The 17,988-nt window shown below is 34.5% G+C and overlaps 1 protein-coding gene across 7 annotated transcripts in view; it reads left to right on the plus strand.

The window, feature by feature from the left end:
• The window catches only part of ZBTB44 (zinc finger and BTB domain containing 44), a 71,151-nt gene extending 55,052 nt beyond the window's left edge, over window positions 1-16,099 (plus strand). For 3 of the 7 annotated variants that reach the window (XM_043992719.1, XM_043992724.1, XM_043992720.1), the window contains 4 exons: window positions 1,292-1,376; window positions 4,753-4,916; window positions 6,191-6,491; window positions 8,376-16,099. In XM_043992719.1, coding sequence (XP_043848654.1) covers window positions 1,292-1,376; window positions 4,753-4,916; window positions 6,191-6,491; window positions 8,376-8,658 — 833 coding nt within the window. In that variant the 3' untranslated portion in view covers window positions 8,659-16,099. The remainder of the gene's footprint in view (window positions 1-1,291; window positions 1,377-4,752; window positions 4,917-6,190; window positions 6,492-8,375) is intronic. The other 4 variants (XM_043992721.1, XM_043992725.1, XM_043992722.1 and 1 more) reach the window with 3 other exon arrangements.
• Window positions 16,100-17,988: the final 1,889 nt, after the last annotated feature.

Raw genomic sequence — 17,988 nt, forward strand, 5'->3', positions numbered from 1 at the left:
AGCCTTCTTGTTTCATAAGAAGAAAGGCAATTGTCAAAATTCTACTCCCCCCATCCCTAGCAGCAAACTCCTTTGAGTAATCAAGAAAAACAGTTTTTATATTTTATCAAAATACTGTTTCATTAAAGTATTGTCTCCTGATCTAATAAGTTTCTGTTGAATTAAACTGAATTATTCTGTGATGAAAATATGTGTGGTTAAGGTTTGACAGATGCCCTGATATTATGTTGTGTTTTCTTTTTCTAAACTAAATTGGTTCAGAATGGTTTTACTTTCAGGCTTCTGGTACATTTATTATAGATATGCCTATGAAAACAGAATGTTTTACTTTTTGACCACTCACAATCTCTTAGCTATGTAGGAAATATGTAAGGGCCAAGTATTGGATAAGAAAGGCTATAATAAGGGGCATAGTTCAAAATGATGTAGTATTTGACATCTCCTTTCAGTAAGATTAGACGTGCTGATTCTAATAGCTAATTCATGTCTAAAAATAATGTTAATCTAATTCATATCTAAAAGAAGTTGCTAGAATATATTCATCTCTTCTTCCTTACAAGTGTCATAGCAGACCTACCCTGATTCTCAGCCCAGGAATGGAAGCATTTGTAGCAGTGCCTAAGAAATTTGTGAGCTAAAACTTTATATTAGTTAGTTTTGCCTATTTGCAAAATCAAATATATCATAGCTCTTCATTTATGTAGGGATTACTTAACTAATGATACCAACTAACTGGAACACAGCCGAAAACTAGGAGGTATGGAACTGTCTTTGAGAAACCAAATTAGATATCATTTTCTATTCTGAAGTTCGCGAACTCTGTATAAGAGAGCTTTTCAGGCCCTCAGTCAGAGCCTGTTTGTACATGTTTTAAACACAACTTTGGTAATCTTGGTTTTCTGTTTTCTCAATCCATAGCAAATTAGAAGCCAAGTGGGGAACTGCTAGAGGAGACATACTGGCAGCAGCAAGAAATACTAGCTTAGTGAGGGAAAAGGTAAAACAACTTTTAAAAACAGACAAAACTCATAAGCTTAGCAGTCTGCCACTGTATATTAACTGCAAAAATTTTTCTGAGTCCATCCCTGTTTTAAAGCACCATAAGAATGTCAGTTGTTACTAACTAGCACCTTGCATTTTGTAGACATATTAATAAATGTTTATTTTATTGAGGCATGGCTGCAGGGACCAGCCTGTTCCAGATGAAGTTGCTTACAAGTAACCCATTGAATTTTTCTTACTTTAAATGTCTGATTACATATCTAATGGATATTGTCTTTTTTCTTTACAGGCTCAGTGGATGAAGGAGTCACTGAAGGACTACCTACACTTCAAAGCACCTCCAGCACTAATACTCATGCAGATGATGAAGATCGGTAAGTACAAACTTACTTGGATGCCACAGTCTCTTCTACTTGTTAGAACTGCTTCGAATCTCCACCCATCCATGCTTTCTGATCCTGTGCACTAATTGTTCATATAACATCCTTTTAGGTACTTGGGTATATATTCATCCATAATTCATGATGAGTCCTGCTCCATAATAAATAATGCTGAAGAACTGTTTCACAGTATTTGTTGTAAATTTAGTATTAACCCAGTGTGGGGAATTAATTATGCTTCCTAGTGCAAAATGTAATTCTAATTGGAAATGGTGAACATAAAATATTGGAGTTGCAGAGAAAGGTGTCGGCAGCTAGGTGGCACAGTGGTTAAAGGACTGACCCTGGATTCAGGAGGACCTGAGTTCAAATCCGGCCTCAGACACTTGACACTTACTAGCTGTGTGACCCTGGGCAAGTCACTTAAACCTCATTGTCCTGCCAAAAAAAGAGAGAGAGAGAGAGAGAGAGAAAGGTGTCAAGTAGCACTTTCCAGGACAGGAAATATAAGTACTCGGGTAGAAAGACTTGTTACAGGTAGTCCCAAATAATTTTTCCCCTTAAACTCAGGAAATGTATGAACACAATTACAAAACACTCTTCACACAAATAAAATCACATCTAAACAATTAGAAAAAATATCAATTGCTCGTGGGTAGGCCAAGCTAATATAATAAAAATGGTAATTATACTTAAATTAATTCCCATATTTAGTGCCATACCAAACTACCAAAGAATATTTTATAGAGCTAAAAAAATATAACAATTCATCTGGAAGAACAAAAGGTCAAGACTATCAAGGGAATTAATGGAAAAAATGCAAAGGAAGATCAACTATCCATACCAGATCTAAAACTATATTATAAAGCAGGAGTCATCAAAAATATTTGGTACTAGCTAATAGAGTAGTGGATCAGTGGAATTGGTTAGGTACACAAGACACCAAAGGTTCCAGGTTCTGGGATAGGAACTCAGTGTTTGACAAAAACTTCTAGGATAACTGGAAAATAGTATGGCAGAAACTAGACATAGACCAATATCTCATACCATATACCAAAATAAAGGTCCAAATGGGTACATGATTTAGACTTAAAGGGTGATACCATAGGCAAATGAGAAGAGGAAGGAATTGTTTACCTGTCAGATCTATGGAGAGGGGAAGAATTTATGACCAAAGATGAGATAGAGAACATTATGAAATGCAAAATGGATCTTTTTGACTATGTTAAAAAGGGTTTGCACCAAGCTGGAAAACAGTTTTTACAGCCACTGTTTGTGGTAAAGGCCTCATTTCTCAAATATATAGAGAATTGAATCAAATTTATAAGAATACAAGTCATTTCCCTATTGAGAAATGGTCAAAGGATATGAATAAACAGTTTTCAGATGAAGAAATTAAAGCTGTCTATAGTCATGAAAAAATGTTCTCAGTCACTATTGGTTGGAGAAATGCAAATTAAAACTATTCTCAGGGGCAGCTAGGTGGCGTGGTGGATAGAGCACCAGCCCTGGATTCAGGAGGACCAGAGTTCAAATCCGGCCTCAGACACTTGACACTTACTAGTCACTTAACCCTCTTTGCCCCCCCCCAAAAAACCAAAACAAACCCAAAAAAACCTATTCTCAGGTACTACCTCACACCTATCAGATTGGCTAATACAGCAAAAAAAGAAAATGATAAATTGTTGGAGATTATATGGGGAAATTGATCATTAATGCATTATGGGTAGAGTTTTGAACTGATCCAACCATTCTGGAGAGCAATTTGGAACCATGCTCAAAAGGCTATAAAACTGTTGGCTACCCTTTGACCCAGCAATGCCATTATTAGGTCTGTATATCCCAAAGAGATCATAAAAAAGGGAAAAGGACCCACATGTACAAAAGATATTTATAGCTTTTGTGGTGGCAAAGAATTGGACATTGAAGGGATGCCCATAAGTTGGGGAATGGCCAAACAAGTTGTAGTATATGAATATAATGGAATACTATTGAACTGTAAGAAATAATGAGCAGGCAGATTTCAGAAAAACCTGGAAAGACTTACATAACTGATGCTGAGTAAAGTGAACAGAACCAGAACATCGTACACAGTAACAGCAACACTGTGTGATGATCAAATGTGATATTATTAGCTCTTCTCAGCAATACAAGGCTCCAAGACAATTCCAAAAGACTCATGATGGAAAATGCTTTACACATCCAGCAAAGAAACTATGGAGTCTGAATGTAGATCAAAGTATACTATTTTCACTTTTGTTGTTTTGTTTCATCTTTCTTGCGTTTTTTTTCCCTTTTGTTCTGATTCTTCTTTCACAACATGATTAATATGGAAATATATTTAACATGATTGTACAGCATAATCTTTAAAAAAAAAATCTACTTTAGCCCAAGGGTTCATTTAAAGAGCACTAACACTTTTCATAATGTTCTTCATCAAACATGGTTGTGGTTCCTTGTTTGTTTATAAAATGGATGTTTTTACATCTTATTAATTAGTTGATGTAGAAATTGTGTTCCATTTTATTGGAAAAACTGATATGCTAGATAAGAAAATGTATTAATTTCTATAAAATACTTAATCGTTTCAAAATTCCACATTTAATTTCCTTTCTTTCTTTTTTTTTGTGGGGCAGTTGGGATTAAGTGACTTGCCAAGGGTCACACAGCTAGTAAGTGTTAAGTGTCTGAGGCCGGATTTGAACTCAGGTCCTCCTGACTCCAGGGCTGATGCTCTATCCACTACGCCACCTAGCTGCCCCTGAATTATCTTTCTTGAAATTGTACTGTTTTGTTGTGTGAGGGAATAACACAGGAACTGAGCAGATAAAATATCCATTTATTAATTTAGCAAGCATTTAAGGGCTTATTTTTTGCCAGGCACTATGTTAGGCATCAGGAATACAAAGGGGGAAACATACTTCTTGCCCTCAAGACATTTACATTCTAATAAAGAGAACAAAATGTAAAGACATTGAATAATCTAGCTAAATCTTATGATATTTTAGAGTTAACAGGTATAAAACTTTAGGAAAATAAATGCTAATATTCATCTGAGAGACATCTGGTTCAAGGAGAAACATTAAAATTAAAGAAATGAAAGTCTCAATACCTTTATATATATCCTGTGATTTTTAGATCCAAGTTTTAACCAATGATTCTGGACATTCTTTATTCCTAGCATTGAGTTTTTTTGGTTTTGTTTTTCATAATGCTTCAAATACTGGCTTTCTAATCAGTCATGATTAAGTTTGAAAAGTCATTTAAAAGTTATTTGACTTGTTTAAAATAATATATTTGCCCAGCCTTAAAATGAAAATATGGTTGCCTTTTGTGGTTCTTGGTTTTTTTGTTGTTGTTTATTTTTTAGATTGGAAAATGTTCAGTACCCCTACCAACTCTACATTGCTCCTTCTACCAGCAGCACAGAACGACCAAGTCCAAATGGTCCAGATAGGCCTTTTCAGTGTCCAACTTGTGGGGTTCGATTCACCCGCATTCAGAACCTTAAGCAGCACATGCTCATCCACTCAGGTAATGTTAGCTTCTCTGTGGTGGTTTAAATTATAATGACTCTTAAAATTTGTGTATAGCATTCTAGTCAAGTTATATTTGATTATATAAAAGCTAGGTGTTTCTGGGCTTGAAATAAAGCTTTCTGGAGAGACAAAAGTCTTGGAGCTGGTAAGACCTCCAGTTCTAAGGCAGTACATTCCCCTTTTTTGGTAACGCTCATCATTTGTGGTTTTTTTTCCTGAAGCTTCTCCCCAAAACTATTTGTACTTTTCTCTTTCATGGTCAAGCAAAATAGATGTTAGTCTCTCTTCTATAAGACAGTCTCCATTGCAACCAGATTATCATTTAACCCATGGGCTGCTGCTTCTCTAAGCTAAGCATTCCTACTTCTTTTTAAAAAAATTTTTTTTTACATTGATTCATTTATTTATTTTTTGCGAGGCAATGAGGATTAAGTGACTTACCCACGGTCGCACAACTAGTACATGTCAAGTGTCTGAGGTCTTATTTGAACTCAGGTCCTCCTGGATTCAGGGCTGATGCTTTTATCCACTGTGCCACATAGCTGCCCCCTATTCCTACTTCTTTCAATTAGACCTTGTATAGCATATTTTAAAGTCTCATTTTCACCCTGGGCCCTTCCCTTAGAATATACATCAACTTTTCCTCTTTGAAAATGTAGCACCTAGAACTGAATGCAGTACAAGGACAAAAGTTTGTCAGGATTATCACCTCCCTTGTTTTATGGACACTATATTTACAAAGGGGGGTTTTTTTGTGAGGAAAACAGTCTAAATCTTAGAGCTCTTCATAAGTGTGTCATTTATTGTTGTTGTTATTAACCTTCAGGTCTGGTTTTTGTTTTGTTTTATATGAAGTATTATGTATCTTCCTCATTAGCCATGGAAAGTTTTAAACCAAATTGGGAATTTTACATTTATCCTAGTTCATCTCATAGATTTTACTCAGTAGTATCTTGGAAAGATAAGTCATTAATAAAAATTTGAGCATCATGACCATATGATATACTCCACTTTGAAGTCTAATAACAGTAACCGTTTGGTCTTACCCTGATAAACAGTTGGCATATATCAATATTCTGTCTCCAGTTTCTGAAATATTTTAGGAAATGTTTTTTGCTAATAATTTTGGGTTTTCAAGTTACACATGGCAGCAAAATTGCATTTTTAAAAATCTGTTTCATTAAAATTAAAATCTGTTTGATTTAGGGACTCCCCCCCCCTCCCCAAATTGCTTCTTTCATAGTAACAATATTTCTTTCTTCCCTACAGGCATTAAACCATTTCAGTGTGACCGCTGTGGGAAAAAGTTCACCCGGGCTTACTCGCTAAAGATGCATCGCCTAAAGCATGAAGGTAAACGCTGTTTCCGGTGCCAGATATGTAGTGCCACTTTCACTTCCTTCGGGGAATATAAACACCACATGCGGGTTTCCCGGCACATTATCCGCAAGCCTCGGATTTACGAGTGCAAAACTTGTGGCGCCATGTTCACCAACTCTGGAAATTTAATCGTTCACCTGAGGAGTCTGAACCATGAAGCGTCAGAGCTAGCAAACTACTTCCAGAGCAGGTGAGGTGCACAACAAAAATCTAACCAGGGAAACTGCTTTTCTAAACTTTCTTTTCCTACTTTCAGGGCAACCTGCTTTGCTAACAGGTTGCCAGCTAACAGAAGTCACATTCACTTTTAACCCCCATTCCACTATCCATACTCTGATCACTTCTGAATTGTTCTGAGTTGTATACATTTTTATATGCTCACTATTAAGATTTATCCCAGAACACTTTTAAAATGCTATTTTTAAAGTAATAGAAAGCTAACAAAGTAATTCTATAATAGTAATGTTATTTCCATAGTGGAAATATAATTAACCATATCAAATAATACTTGGCTATAAGGAATTATTTCATTCACACTTTGGTTAGGCATAGATTTTTGACCATTTCTTTTTTGTTTTTAGTGCTATAAGAATATTTTTATCAAATGGATTATTTCTATAGAGAAACTTTGGAGCAAACTATAGTAGATCAATTGCATTTATTTCCTTTTTACCCATTTGAACAAGATCAATGAAATCCTGTCTTCCTTTTATCTTTCTCCTGTGGTAGCCTGCTCTAAACAGTAATTTTTTTGCTTAGTACCTGCTTCCCAAATATTGGCCTACCTTGGGATTATTTATTTATTTATTTGGGGGAGGGGGTGTGTGTGAGGCAGTTGGGGTTAAGTGACTTCCCCAGGGTCACACAGCTAGTAAGTGTCAAGTGTCTGAGGCTGGATTTGAACTCAGGTACTCCTGACTCCAGGGGCGGTGCTCTATCCACTGCACCACCTAGCTGCCGCCGCCATGCCCCCCACCCCCAGCCCCCTTTTGCTTTTTAAAGAAATTTCTCATTCTTTGCTTTAAAAAGCCATAGTGGCCAAGTTTTAACTATCCTTTTATTGGTAAACTGAGCTTTTTATATCCTTATGATTGTTATACTCCAGAACTTGAACTGTGTACAGTTTTCTCTAAGCTAGAAGGTTTTCATTGATTGTGTGGACCAACTAAACTTATTTAGGCATTATACTTTGAAGGGTAAATGAATGTGGTTCTTTTGTTTTATATATCTAGTCTTCTTCCTAATAACATCTTAGGACTTTGTTGAAATTTACATAAAAGGCACTTGTTCTAGTGCTTAAGGATGTGAAAATTGTTTCTAAATACTAACAGAGGAGTCAGTAAATATATTCTTAAACTAACAAAAAACAACTGTGCTTTTGTGACTGTTGTGCACTTTTCTATAAAATCTCTAAAATGTAGTGTTCTTTTTTTACAGATTCCTTAATTCTATATTTGAGTACTAATAAACAGAAGAAATATATTTTTTAACCTTCTTTGTTAGGTAAAAATGTCCAGAATCCCTTCTCTCCACAAAAATCAACATATAGAGTGGTTGCTTCTTTATCTTGTGTTTATGCATTTAGGCATTCCTCCTTTAATAAGTGGACATATCTTTGAAAGCATTCTTCAGCCCGTTTACACATTTTAACATTTATATGCACTTATATAACTCCTCCATTCTCCCCCAGTTTCTAGTATTATTTTCATTATCTCTACACACTGTAATCTTGAAATGTATACATGCCTACTAGCATTTAATTTTTAAATTTTTGATCAATGTAGGAATTCATATTTCCAGTTTAACATTTTCATACCTTTCATAACTGAAAATAAATATTATGCCATTATGATAAGAAACTTTAGAGAGGATGATGAAACTACTGTAAAATATTGCATGTTTGGTCTCCTTTGTTTTAATTTTACTCAGGAGCAATGCTATTAAAAATATCTGTTGCAAATCAAATTTTTCTTTCTTTGTAATTTTAGTATGTATTTGGTAGGGCAAGGACTTCACTGTATTTAGTGCTTCTTTGAAAAGTAACTTTATGTTTTGTCCTTTGCCCCTCATTTAGTGATTTCCTAGTACCGGACTACTTAAACCAGGAGCAGGAAGAGACCCTTGTTCAGTATGAGCTTGGAGAACACAGTTTTGAAAGCAATTCGTCTGTCCAGATGCCTGTCATTTCACAGGTCTCATCAACTCAGAATTGTGAAAGCACTTTTCCTTTGGGGTCTCTCGGTGGTCTGACAGAAAAGGAGGAAGAAATGCCAGAGCAGCCAAAGACCAGTGCCAGTACTGAGACAATTAGAGATGACCCCCCAAAATTGGAGCTGTCTTCTATTACTATTGAATAATTTAATGGTTTGGCTTTATTTTTTTGTTTTTGTTTTTTAGAAAGTGCCTGTGCTTGGTCTTGTACATTTTTAAATTTAATTTTATAAAGAAGAAAGGTTGCAGTTGGGGGGAAATCCTTTTTAAAACAGAAAACTGCAACAGATGTCACATTTCTCATGATAGATCACTCTAAGACTAAATGTACAATAAGATCATGTCATCGTAATATAAGCTGTGACACACTTAAGGAAAACTGACTCAGAACACTTACTAATTTCTTCTTCCACCATTAGTGTAGGTTGCCTCTTGTCTGCAAGCCATTGGGTAAAGAAGAAATCAGAAGACGATATGACTAAAATGCAAATATATACCAGAAATAAATTACCGTACAGACCAATGTCCTAAGTAAATACTTATCCCCCTACTTGGGACCTTGAACAATATTTTGGAAAGCCTACTGTTTTCTTGAAGTGTTTACAGTAACGTTTTTGTTCTCAAATTATTATGGTAAATATTTCTGAAACTTAACTAAATTGCCTTTTTGAAGCTTTGTCATTCTTTTTTTTAATGGTACTCCATCTTCTAATGTTTCACCATTATAGAAACACTCCTCCAAATACGTATTTCTTGCTTATGTGGAGGTTTGCAAGAAAGCATGATTTTTTTTTTTTAAGTCGAGCTGTGCATTTAGAAATTAAGAATATCGGGAAGGAGAAAAATATATACCCTGTCCTAACAGGAACTAGTCTACACATCTTCATGCCATACTTTTTTGGCTGAAAATTTGTTTTCCTGAGCTATGACTGTTGACATTTGGCTAAGTGGTTTATTGCCCAAATACGTTGTCTTCTTCCCCCATCTTCAGTTGTATTTTTCAAATCCTGGCCCAGTAGCAAATTTACTGAAGGAAAAATATTGGAGTCTTTTATGTTTATACATATGTATGTGTACTGTTGGGGATTTTTATTATTCTATTTGGGATAAAACAAGTAATTCTCTGTAGAGCCCAGCAGGGGGTTGTTTACAAAATGTCTATATGACAGTGATGAATTGTCCTTTTCCCAAAACATTTTAAACTATTGCCAAGTATATTAAAAGCAGCAGTTACTAGAATTTATAGAAACAGTTAAAGAAATAGAGAAAGAGTTTGTGGTTCCACTTTCTCCGCTTTAGAAAAGGCTCAGTTGGAACTGGTCGTCTTACATACATGAAGGTATCTGAAACAGATCTGACAAGTATCATTAGGGATTAACAGTAACATTAGAGCCATAATAGATTAGTGGGTATTCCTCATGTCACTAATGGTGTTCAACTCCCTGAGTCATAGCTGAAGCTTCTGTGATGCTAGTGATTATGTTCTTTAGCACATCTAGTGCTATTAAAGCATCACAGATCTTGAGCCTCCGAAGAAAATATATGTTGATTCCAAGAGTTACAAAATTTGAAGTAATTCTGTATTTCTCCATGTGCCCATGATAAATTTATAAAATCACTTGGACACAATATGAAAAGGAAATCCAAAAATAATACTCTGATTAAAACATGAAATATCTAAATTGCTGTCAGGTGCTGGGCAGTAATTGTAGAATTGTTTTTAAAGGAAATGTGCTAATTTCATTGGACTAGTTACCTTTTCAAAAACTGACTAATTCAGTGTCTAAATTTAATCAAATTTTGGGTTTCTCTTTCATGGCTTTTTATGAAGGTAGAAATGCTATAAGTTAAATTATAAATTATATTCCTTTATAACAGTCAGAACTTAAATAATTTGTTCTGAAGGATATTAACATCAAATATTTCCATATTTTTACAAATACAGGCAAAATTAACTCATACAGATTTTTCTTAGAATAAAGATACTTGCTCAAGCTTCAAAGTGTTCTTAACTAATCTTCCAATCTTGCTTCCATCTCCCTATGTTACCTCCATGAAACTGTTGTTTCTAATTTTGTTCCCAAATAAAGGACTTACCTGTTTACTTTTTAGGAAGATAAGTAAATAGTATTCCACCAGTCACACTTCTTTGCTGACTGGGTTGACTTACTTTTTGCAAAAGTTTGTGATCTTTTTGAAACAACGCTGCATCCATACTAAAGAAAATAGGCTTTTAAACTTATTTTAATGTACTTTGTTTCCTAATAAATGAAACTTTATAAAGTTTATTTTTAAGTCAAAGGCAAGAAGGGAACCTTTCTGTACCCCCTCCCCCCCCAAAAAATCAAGGAGTTAAGATTGTTCCCATTTCTTTGGATGGGAAAAATGTGAAGTATCCATAGAGAATATGAAGCATTCTTTTCTACCTTCTTTTTGCCATTTTAGTATCTCTTCCCTTTTAATTAATGTGTATCCATAGCTACAGAGGGAGAAGAGTTGTGTTCAGGGTAAAAGGAAGAAAGAAGTAGAATTAAATAGTTCTATCCAAGCTCCTATACTCCCATCCCATCCCATCCTGAGAATCAAAGAATAAGGTAGTTGCTCTCAAGGCTGGCTGGCTATATTCTGAATGTGAGATAAGCAACACTGGATACTCTACAAATGGACGTTTCAGATTTCCAAGTTTGTATAAGTTTGTAACAGCCTCTAGAGCTTCCCTAATTCCTTACTGTTTCATTCTCACCACCACCACCCCCTATCAACTTATGCTGGGTGTTTTGCAAATTTTTCATATGAGAACATTTAAATTAAATCCTTGGTTTGTTTTCAAGGGGAGAGGTAGGTAGATTATTTCACTGAAATACATTTGGTACAAGGATATTTGGCTTATCAGGTCTGTTTTTAGGAAGTAAAGCTATAGAATTATAGCAGGTAGTATTTAATTATGTCTATTTCTGATTCCTCAAAAAAAGGCTTGAAAACAATTTTTACCATTATTAATTTGTAGGAAAGCATACAAAGAGGTGAAAATACCAGTGCTTATTTTGTTTCTTCCCAGAAATTACCACACAATACCTAAGCACTGGAATGTTTTCACCTAGGTTATTTAAAATAGCTATCTTTTTTATGTTCCCAAAAACATAGTGTTATGTTTTAAAGGGCTTAAAGTTTTAGGATGTATCATAAACTGCCTTTTTTTAAACTAAGGGTTTTATATAAGAAAAGCCTTTATTTTCAATCTTTTAACTTCTAAATAAGTCTAATGTAATTTAGAAATGAGCAATGGCGCTCATAACTAACCCTTTGATGCCAGGTGTCATATCTATATTAGCTCATTCTACCTTCAGTCTGTTCTTTCCATTAGCAATGGTCAAAGTTCACTTTATACCATTATGAAAATATGTATTGTTCAGCCCTAGTCTATAAAAAGCTTTACAGCCATTTTAACATCAGCAGTGTTGTTCTTTGTAGTATTTATTTAAGTTGTAAATCTATGTAGGAAAGGGGGACATATCTAAACCTGGAAGGGGGAGAGGGGCAGGAAGAATTGTATTTTGTTTTTTAAAAAAAATTAATGAGTTGTTGGATTGCTCTTAATTTGAATTTTAAATAATAAGATGTGTATTTAATCACTTCAGTTTTTAAAGTTCTCAAGTGCAAGTTGACTTAAGGGGGTGAAATGTTTGAGTAGTTAACCAAAGTTTATTCATTCAGTCTTACTCTTTATTATACAAAAATATTTCAAGTTCTGTTCTGGTTTACAGTAAACATAGTTCTTTGTGTGTCCTTTAGTTCTTTAAAACAAAGGAAAACCTCCTATCTTGCTAAAATTTTTTCAATAGGCTAGATCTATTAGAATGTTTAGCAAACTGTTATTTGCTCCACTAAATTAAACCTCCTTAGCCAAATTCTTGTAGTATATACATTCTTGACTTAAGAGGAGCTTCTTAGAAACTAATTTAGCTTTTTCATTCTGCTAGGGTTAAATTATTTCTTTGCTCCACTAAGATTTTATTGGCCTAAGTTAGTGCAGTAACCAAAGCTCTAAAAGGATCTTGTTTACTGTTTCTGTTTTGAAGATTCTTTTATAATGCTTTGGTCTTTGTAATTTATCATAACTAGCCCCCTCCCCAAAGTATTTACCATTTACAAGATAATGCAGTAGCCATTCTGCAGTTGTAGCATATAAAGAAGTTTATCTTAAACTGAAGAGTTTTATGGTTTAGCTGAGGAATTTAGGAACTGGTTTAAAATAAGCTTATTGATGTCTCTGTCTTGCTTTCAAAGACTACCTCATGTGAGTGTAGTTAAATAATATTTCAAATAACATGGATTTGAAAGAGTATTACAAATATAAAATAGATATTTTAAAGGAAGAAATTATCAAAATGACTTCTTTCCATTTATGATTATCGACTTAAGATGCTCAAATACTAACTTTAGATTTTGAAAGTTGGTTTGAGAGAATAAGAAGAAATCTCGTATTTCCTTAGGAATCTTCCAATTAGAATTAGCCTGTAATTTTAGTAGGCAGTAATGATTCACGGTAAAACAAATTACTCTGAACTGACTGTTCATTAGACCAATGTCAGAACCATTGAACATTGAAGTATCTCTGGCAGTTGAAAGTATCATTTTACATTCAATACGACTGAGGCCCTAAGTTACTTGAACCTATAGCAGTTTGTGGGAGAATTATTGATAGTTGTCTTATTTTCTTTTTCAGAAGAAAACTTTGTACCTTCAACCTACCGGTTCCTTTTTACACTTGAACCTAGTCTCTACAGTTTTCTATTTTGTAATAAACTGATGCTCTTAAACACATTTATTACATCATAGCAAATACAATTTTTGTGGTAGAAAAAAAGTACAAAAGGATTGAGTTTGTGAAAGTGAGATTGTTAAAACAGAAAAACTTTTACCAATTCTGAGATATTTCCATGTTTGTATAAATAGTAATATATTCATAGCCCCCATCCATATAATGTTGCTGAGTTACATAATTTGAGATTGTCATAACAAAGTTTATTTTCATGCCTCAGTAACTGAGCTCCTCTTTATAGGTTCCAAGTAGGATCTACTTTATACCAAATTTCACTCTATAGCAAATACTGTTATAGTGAAGTTCTAGTGTTCATAATAATAGTTTATAGAGAGCTTAGGATTTCAGATGGCTGATTGAAAATGTAATTTTTTTATTCATACTTTTGAAAAATACTTTTTTAGTCATTTAATTTTGAAGTGCCTGATTTAAAACAAATTGTTCAGTTCTAGCTCTCTTTTAAATTATCTTCATTTATTGCTTAGGCCTCAGTCTGGATTTTAACTATGATCTTTTGACATACTTCTGTTCCTTCAAATTTAGTTTTGTGATTCTTAAAATTCCTTGGTTCTACACACACACACACTCTCTCTCTCTCTCTCTTTTTTAATAAATTTCTAACCACAGCTGAATTTGATGATGCAATTTAAGGAAACCCTTTCCTTTCATGCTTCAGTATCTGAATAATTTAAAAATCAGTTTCTGGACAAGTTAAAAAATCTCATTGGTGGATGCTCACATACCAAAGTACATCTGCTGGGGGAGAAATAGTTCTTCTGCCTTGCTTTGGGGGAACATTAATTACCTCCCTCTTGATGTACATTAAGTTCCAGTTAGCATTAGTAGAAACTATGTTCATTTTAGAAGTCTGTCTCTAGGCCTCTAGGAGCAGATACTTATAGTAAAAATCTGTTATAAATGTTGTGTTTCCTTAGGTGGCTTATTCTGATTATCAATTTAATTCTCATGTTGACAAATGCTATCTTAAAAGTCTCTCATACTGAGAGAATAGCAAAGTTTTGAAAATTGCACTGCTTTTCAACTTTCAGGTGCCTGATATGAATGATTCACATCAGGTATTTGGAAGAATGACCACGAACTTTGTTCATTTTCTTTCCTAACAAGTAATGGCTTCCAATGCTTATAAGAGATTTTAAAACATTGTTTTAAACTTTAAAAGAAAAAAACTTCTTTGGTCCCCCAAAACTTGGTTTTGGATTTAAGTTTCCAAGACTATTTAATTTCTTTGGTTTCTGGTGCCTCGTGGTGCATCAGATATTGCCTGCCTCTTTTTAGGGCATCTTTGTGGCACCTTATATCCAACTTGGAAGATAGTATATGTCTCAATTGCACATATATCATCTTTTCAAAAGCCATTTTATAAAAGTCCTAGTATTTTAATATTTAAATATATATATTTGTGAAAGATACTTTTAGAATGGACCCCTTTTTTTTAACATTTAAAATTCTCATTTTTTTAGAATCAAACTTTCCAAGACTTCCTAATTGTCTTTCTCTATAGCAACATAAAAAGATAGTCAAATTGATGTCAAAGGCCATAACCTGACTATCATAGAAGAAATTGGTGGTGGTTAATGCAAAACATTATGAAAAGCAATGACCCTTAAAGAGACACAAGAAGGAAACGATTCATGATTTTGATGCAAAAGAACTAGATTTTTATATAAAACTGTGCTGCTTTTTTTTTTTAATGATTTCATATTTGCTGCCATAGTAGCTCAGTGTTTTACAAAGCTAATAAGGTCTGGCCCCACCAAAAAAAAAAAAAAAAGATGAAAACTATACCCCACTGTCTTCCAGATGGGTGGCTATTTTGTTTAACCTGATGCATGCTTTAATATTTTGCCTATATCCCTGGCAACAAGGAAATTTGGGGTTGGTTTTCTTAACCCTGCCATTTTATGACTTTCTGGGTACTGGCAGTTTGTGAAACCCCTTGAGATAGCATATTGCTGGAGTAAAAATGTGAATTAAATTATGTGGGTGGGTGGTGGTGTTGGTGTGTATTCTCCCACTCCTACCCTCTCCCCTTGCTCCTAGCAACAGTAAATAGTAACTGTGCCAGTCCCCAATCACCAGCTCTATATCCAGTTGTCATCTCATTCAAATATAGCTTCTTTTTGGTGACAGTGGCCACAGCTAAGTTACTTGGCATGTTTGACTTTCAACAACAGAAATGGTTTTTGTTTTGCTTTTGTTTCTTTAATGTGTACAATGTTTAAAAATTCACATTTTATATACTTGTATCTGGCTATTAGTATTTTTCAGGAACCATAGTTCTTGGTGGCTATATATGTGTATATATACATATATATATATATATTTTTGTGACTTTTTTTGTAAACTAAGTGCCGTTTGAACGTTACAATCATTTTTAGAGTTATTGTAATCAATGTGAATATCATGTTTTTTCAAATCTGTTCTGAGCCTGTAGTGTTTGCTTTGTGATCCTACGTGTACTGTATATATTCTGTATAGTAATACTGTACCGAAATACTAGCTTGTTTGATATAAGGAGAGTTATGTATTGAGTACTTTTTTGCTAGCCTGGTTGTTTAATCTTAAAAAAAAAAGTTTTAAAATACAAAAAGAAAAAAATTTCTCCAAACTGGTCCTTATTGAGGTCCAAAATTGAGGTGCAGTTGGGCAGAAAGGGCAGGGAAACACTAGTTTTGAGTGTCTTTGGATAGAAACATGAGGCTAAGATTTTTTCATTAAAATATATTATTGTTTATGGAGTAAAATTTTTCTATTTGTAGTTATTTAACCAAATATTTCTTGCCTCCTTGGCTAAACAGTTAAGTGTGAATGGTATCTGAGGGCAGAGAAACAAATATTGTTCCTAATTTGTCTCTCTGAGAAGGAAGGACTTTGCTTAAGGAGACATTTATTGAGCACCTACTACATAAAAGCACGATGCTAGATGCTCTCTGTGCCTCAGTTTCTTGGATAAATGTATACAGAGAATTGAATAATTCTTCCTAGTGTTTTATACACTCTCAGTAATGAAAAGGGACCCTATGAGAGAGGACCCTGGAACTATCAGATTTCCCTTACCTGAAATAATCCATTTGAATGTGGCATCATATATGTGTGTGTCTATACACACACACACACACACACACACTTTTTGCAGCAGAAATTACTGAGTATATGCCCAAGGAGATTGAAAAAATTAACGTATCTTTTCAGGGCATGTTATGGGAGTTTGGGTCAGTATGTTTGAGTCAACACTGTCACATAATGAGGAAGGATGCTGATAAGTTAGTATTCAGAAGGCAGCCACAACAATGAAGGAACTCAAAAATCATAACATGAGGATTACCTGAAGAAACTAGGAATAGTTTAACCCATTTCCGGGATGGGGAGGTTGGACATGTTAGCTGGCTTTGAATATTTGAAGGACTAATATGTGGAAGAGAAGAATTAAAATTAATTATTACTTTTGGGTCCAAGTATGAGAACAATGGATAGAAGTTGCAAAGGGACAAATTTCAGGTTTGATGTAGGAAAAAACTTCCTAACAGATGCACAAAAACACAATGGGATGTATTGGAATAATGGGTTTCTTCTCCCTGGAGGTCTTCATTGTTATGCTGCAGAGGGGATTCTTATTTAGCTCTTTTTGAAATTCTATGATTCTACTTAGTTCCTTTGCTTGGGAACAAAATTCACTCCCAGCCACAAGTTTCTGCTCAAAAGATTGAATTACTATAAGGTCCACATGAATGGTGAGCTTCTTTTTCTAGTGCAATTACCCAAGGAGACAAAAAGTGATGGGGCAGAAAGGAGCATAAGTGTGACTTGGACCTCTAGTGATTTGTTTTGCCAGAGTTCTGGTGGTCTGAATCTTAACAGTAAAGCTTAAATACTGAGGTTTAGAATGAACATAACAGAGGAGAAGTAGGTGAAAGTTGTTAAGGCAAAATTTCTGCTTGAGATCAGGAACAACTTAACAGAACTCTCCAAAAGTGAAATGAACTGCCCAGATAGAGTAGTGGTTTCTCTCTCACTGGAGGCCTTCAGACAAAAGCTAGATGCCTACTTATTGGGTAATGTTCCCCCACTGCACCTACTCACAAAAAATAGTAAGAGCTATTCTTCCCCAGACACACTCAGCCTGTTTTCAGTTGTAACCTACACAACCTTCAGTTGATAAAAACTGAAGATTCCACTTGGGTCTTCAATAGGATGAGATAAATGTATCTTGCTGTAGACAAAGGTTTGGTTTTGGAGATCTAGTCCAGAGGTCTCGGGAGTAGAGGCTAAGGTATTAACAGATCATGACCAAAACAATTTTTTAAATAAAAACAGACACCTAACAACAACAAAATCAAACACCAAAATGTTTCCTGGTCTAATAAGAGTTCACTGCTGGATAAGTATGTAAGAAGCATAATTGCCCAGACAAGCCAAGTAGTCTGACAAACCATCATCACTGAGAGCCCTTAGAAAGTCTCAGGCCAAATGCTGGCAGCCACTATGGGTTTTATTTTTAAAAAAAGAAAAAGAAAAAACTTGGCAAATATGGTTCATTCTCTGCAACCAAAGTTTCACCTTTTATAGACTTTGCATAATTTTATTCATTAAATTTGTTTCTTGTGCCTTTCACCTATAATCCATCAGCTTGACA

The sequence above is a fragment of the Dromiciops gliroides genome, chromosome 3 (assembly GCF_019393635.1).
Source record: "Dromiciops gliroides isolate mDroGli1 chromosome 3, mDroGli1.pri, whole genome shotgun sequence".
In the NCBI taxonomy this organism is placed as follows: Eukaryota; Metazoa; Chordata; class Mammalia; order Microbiotheria; family Microbiotheriidae; genus Dromiciops; species Dromiciops gliroides.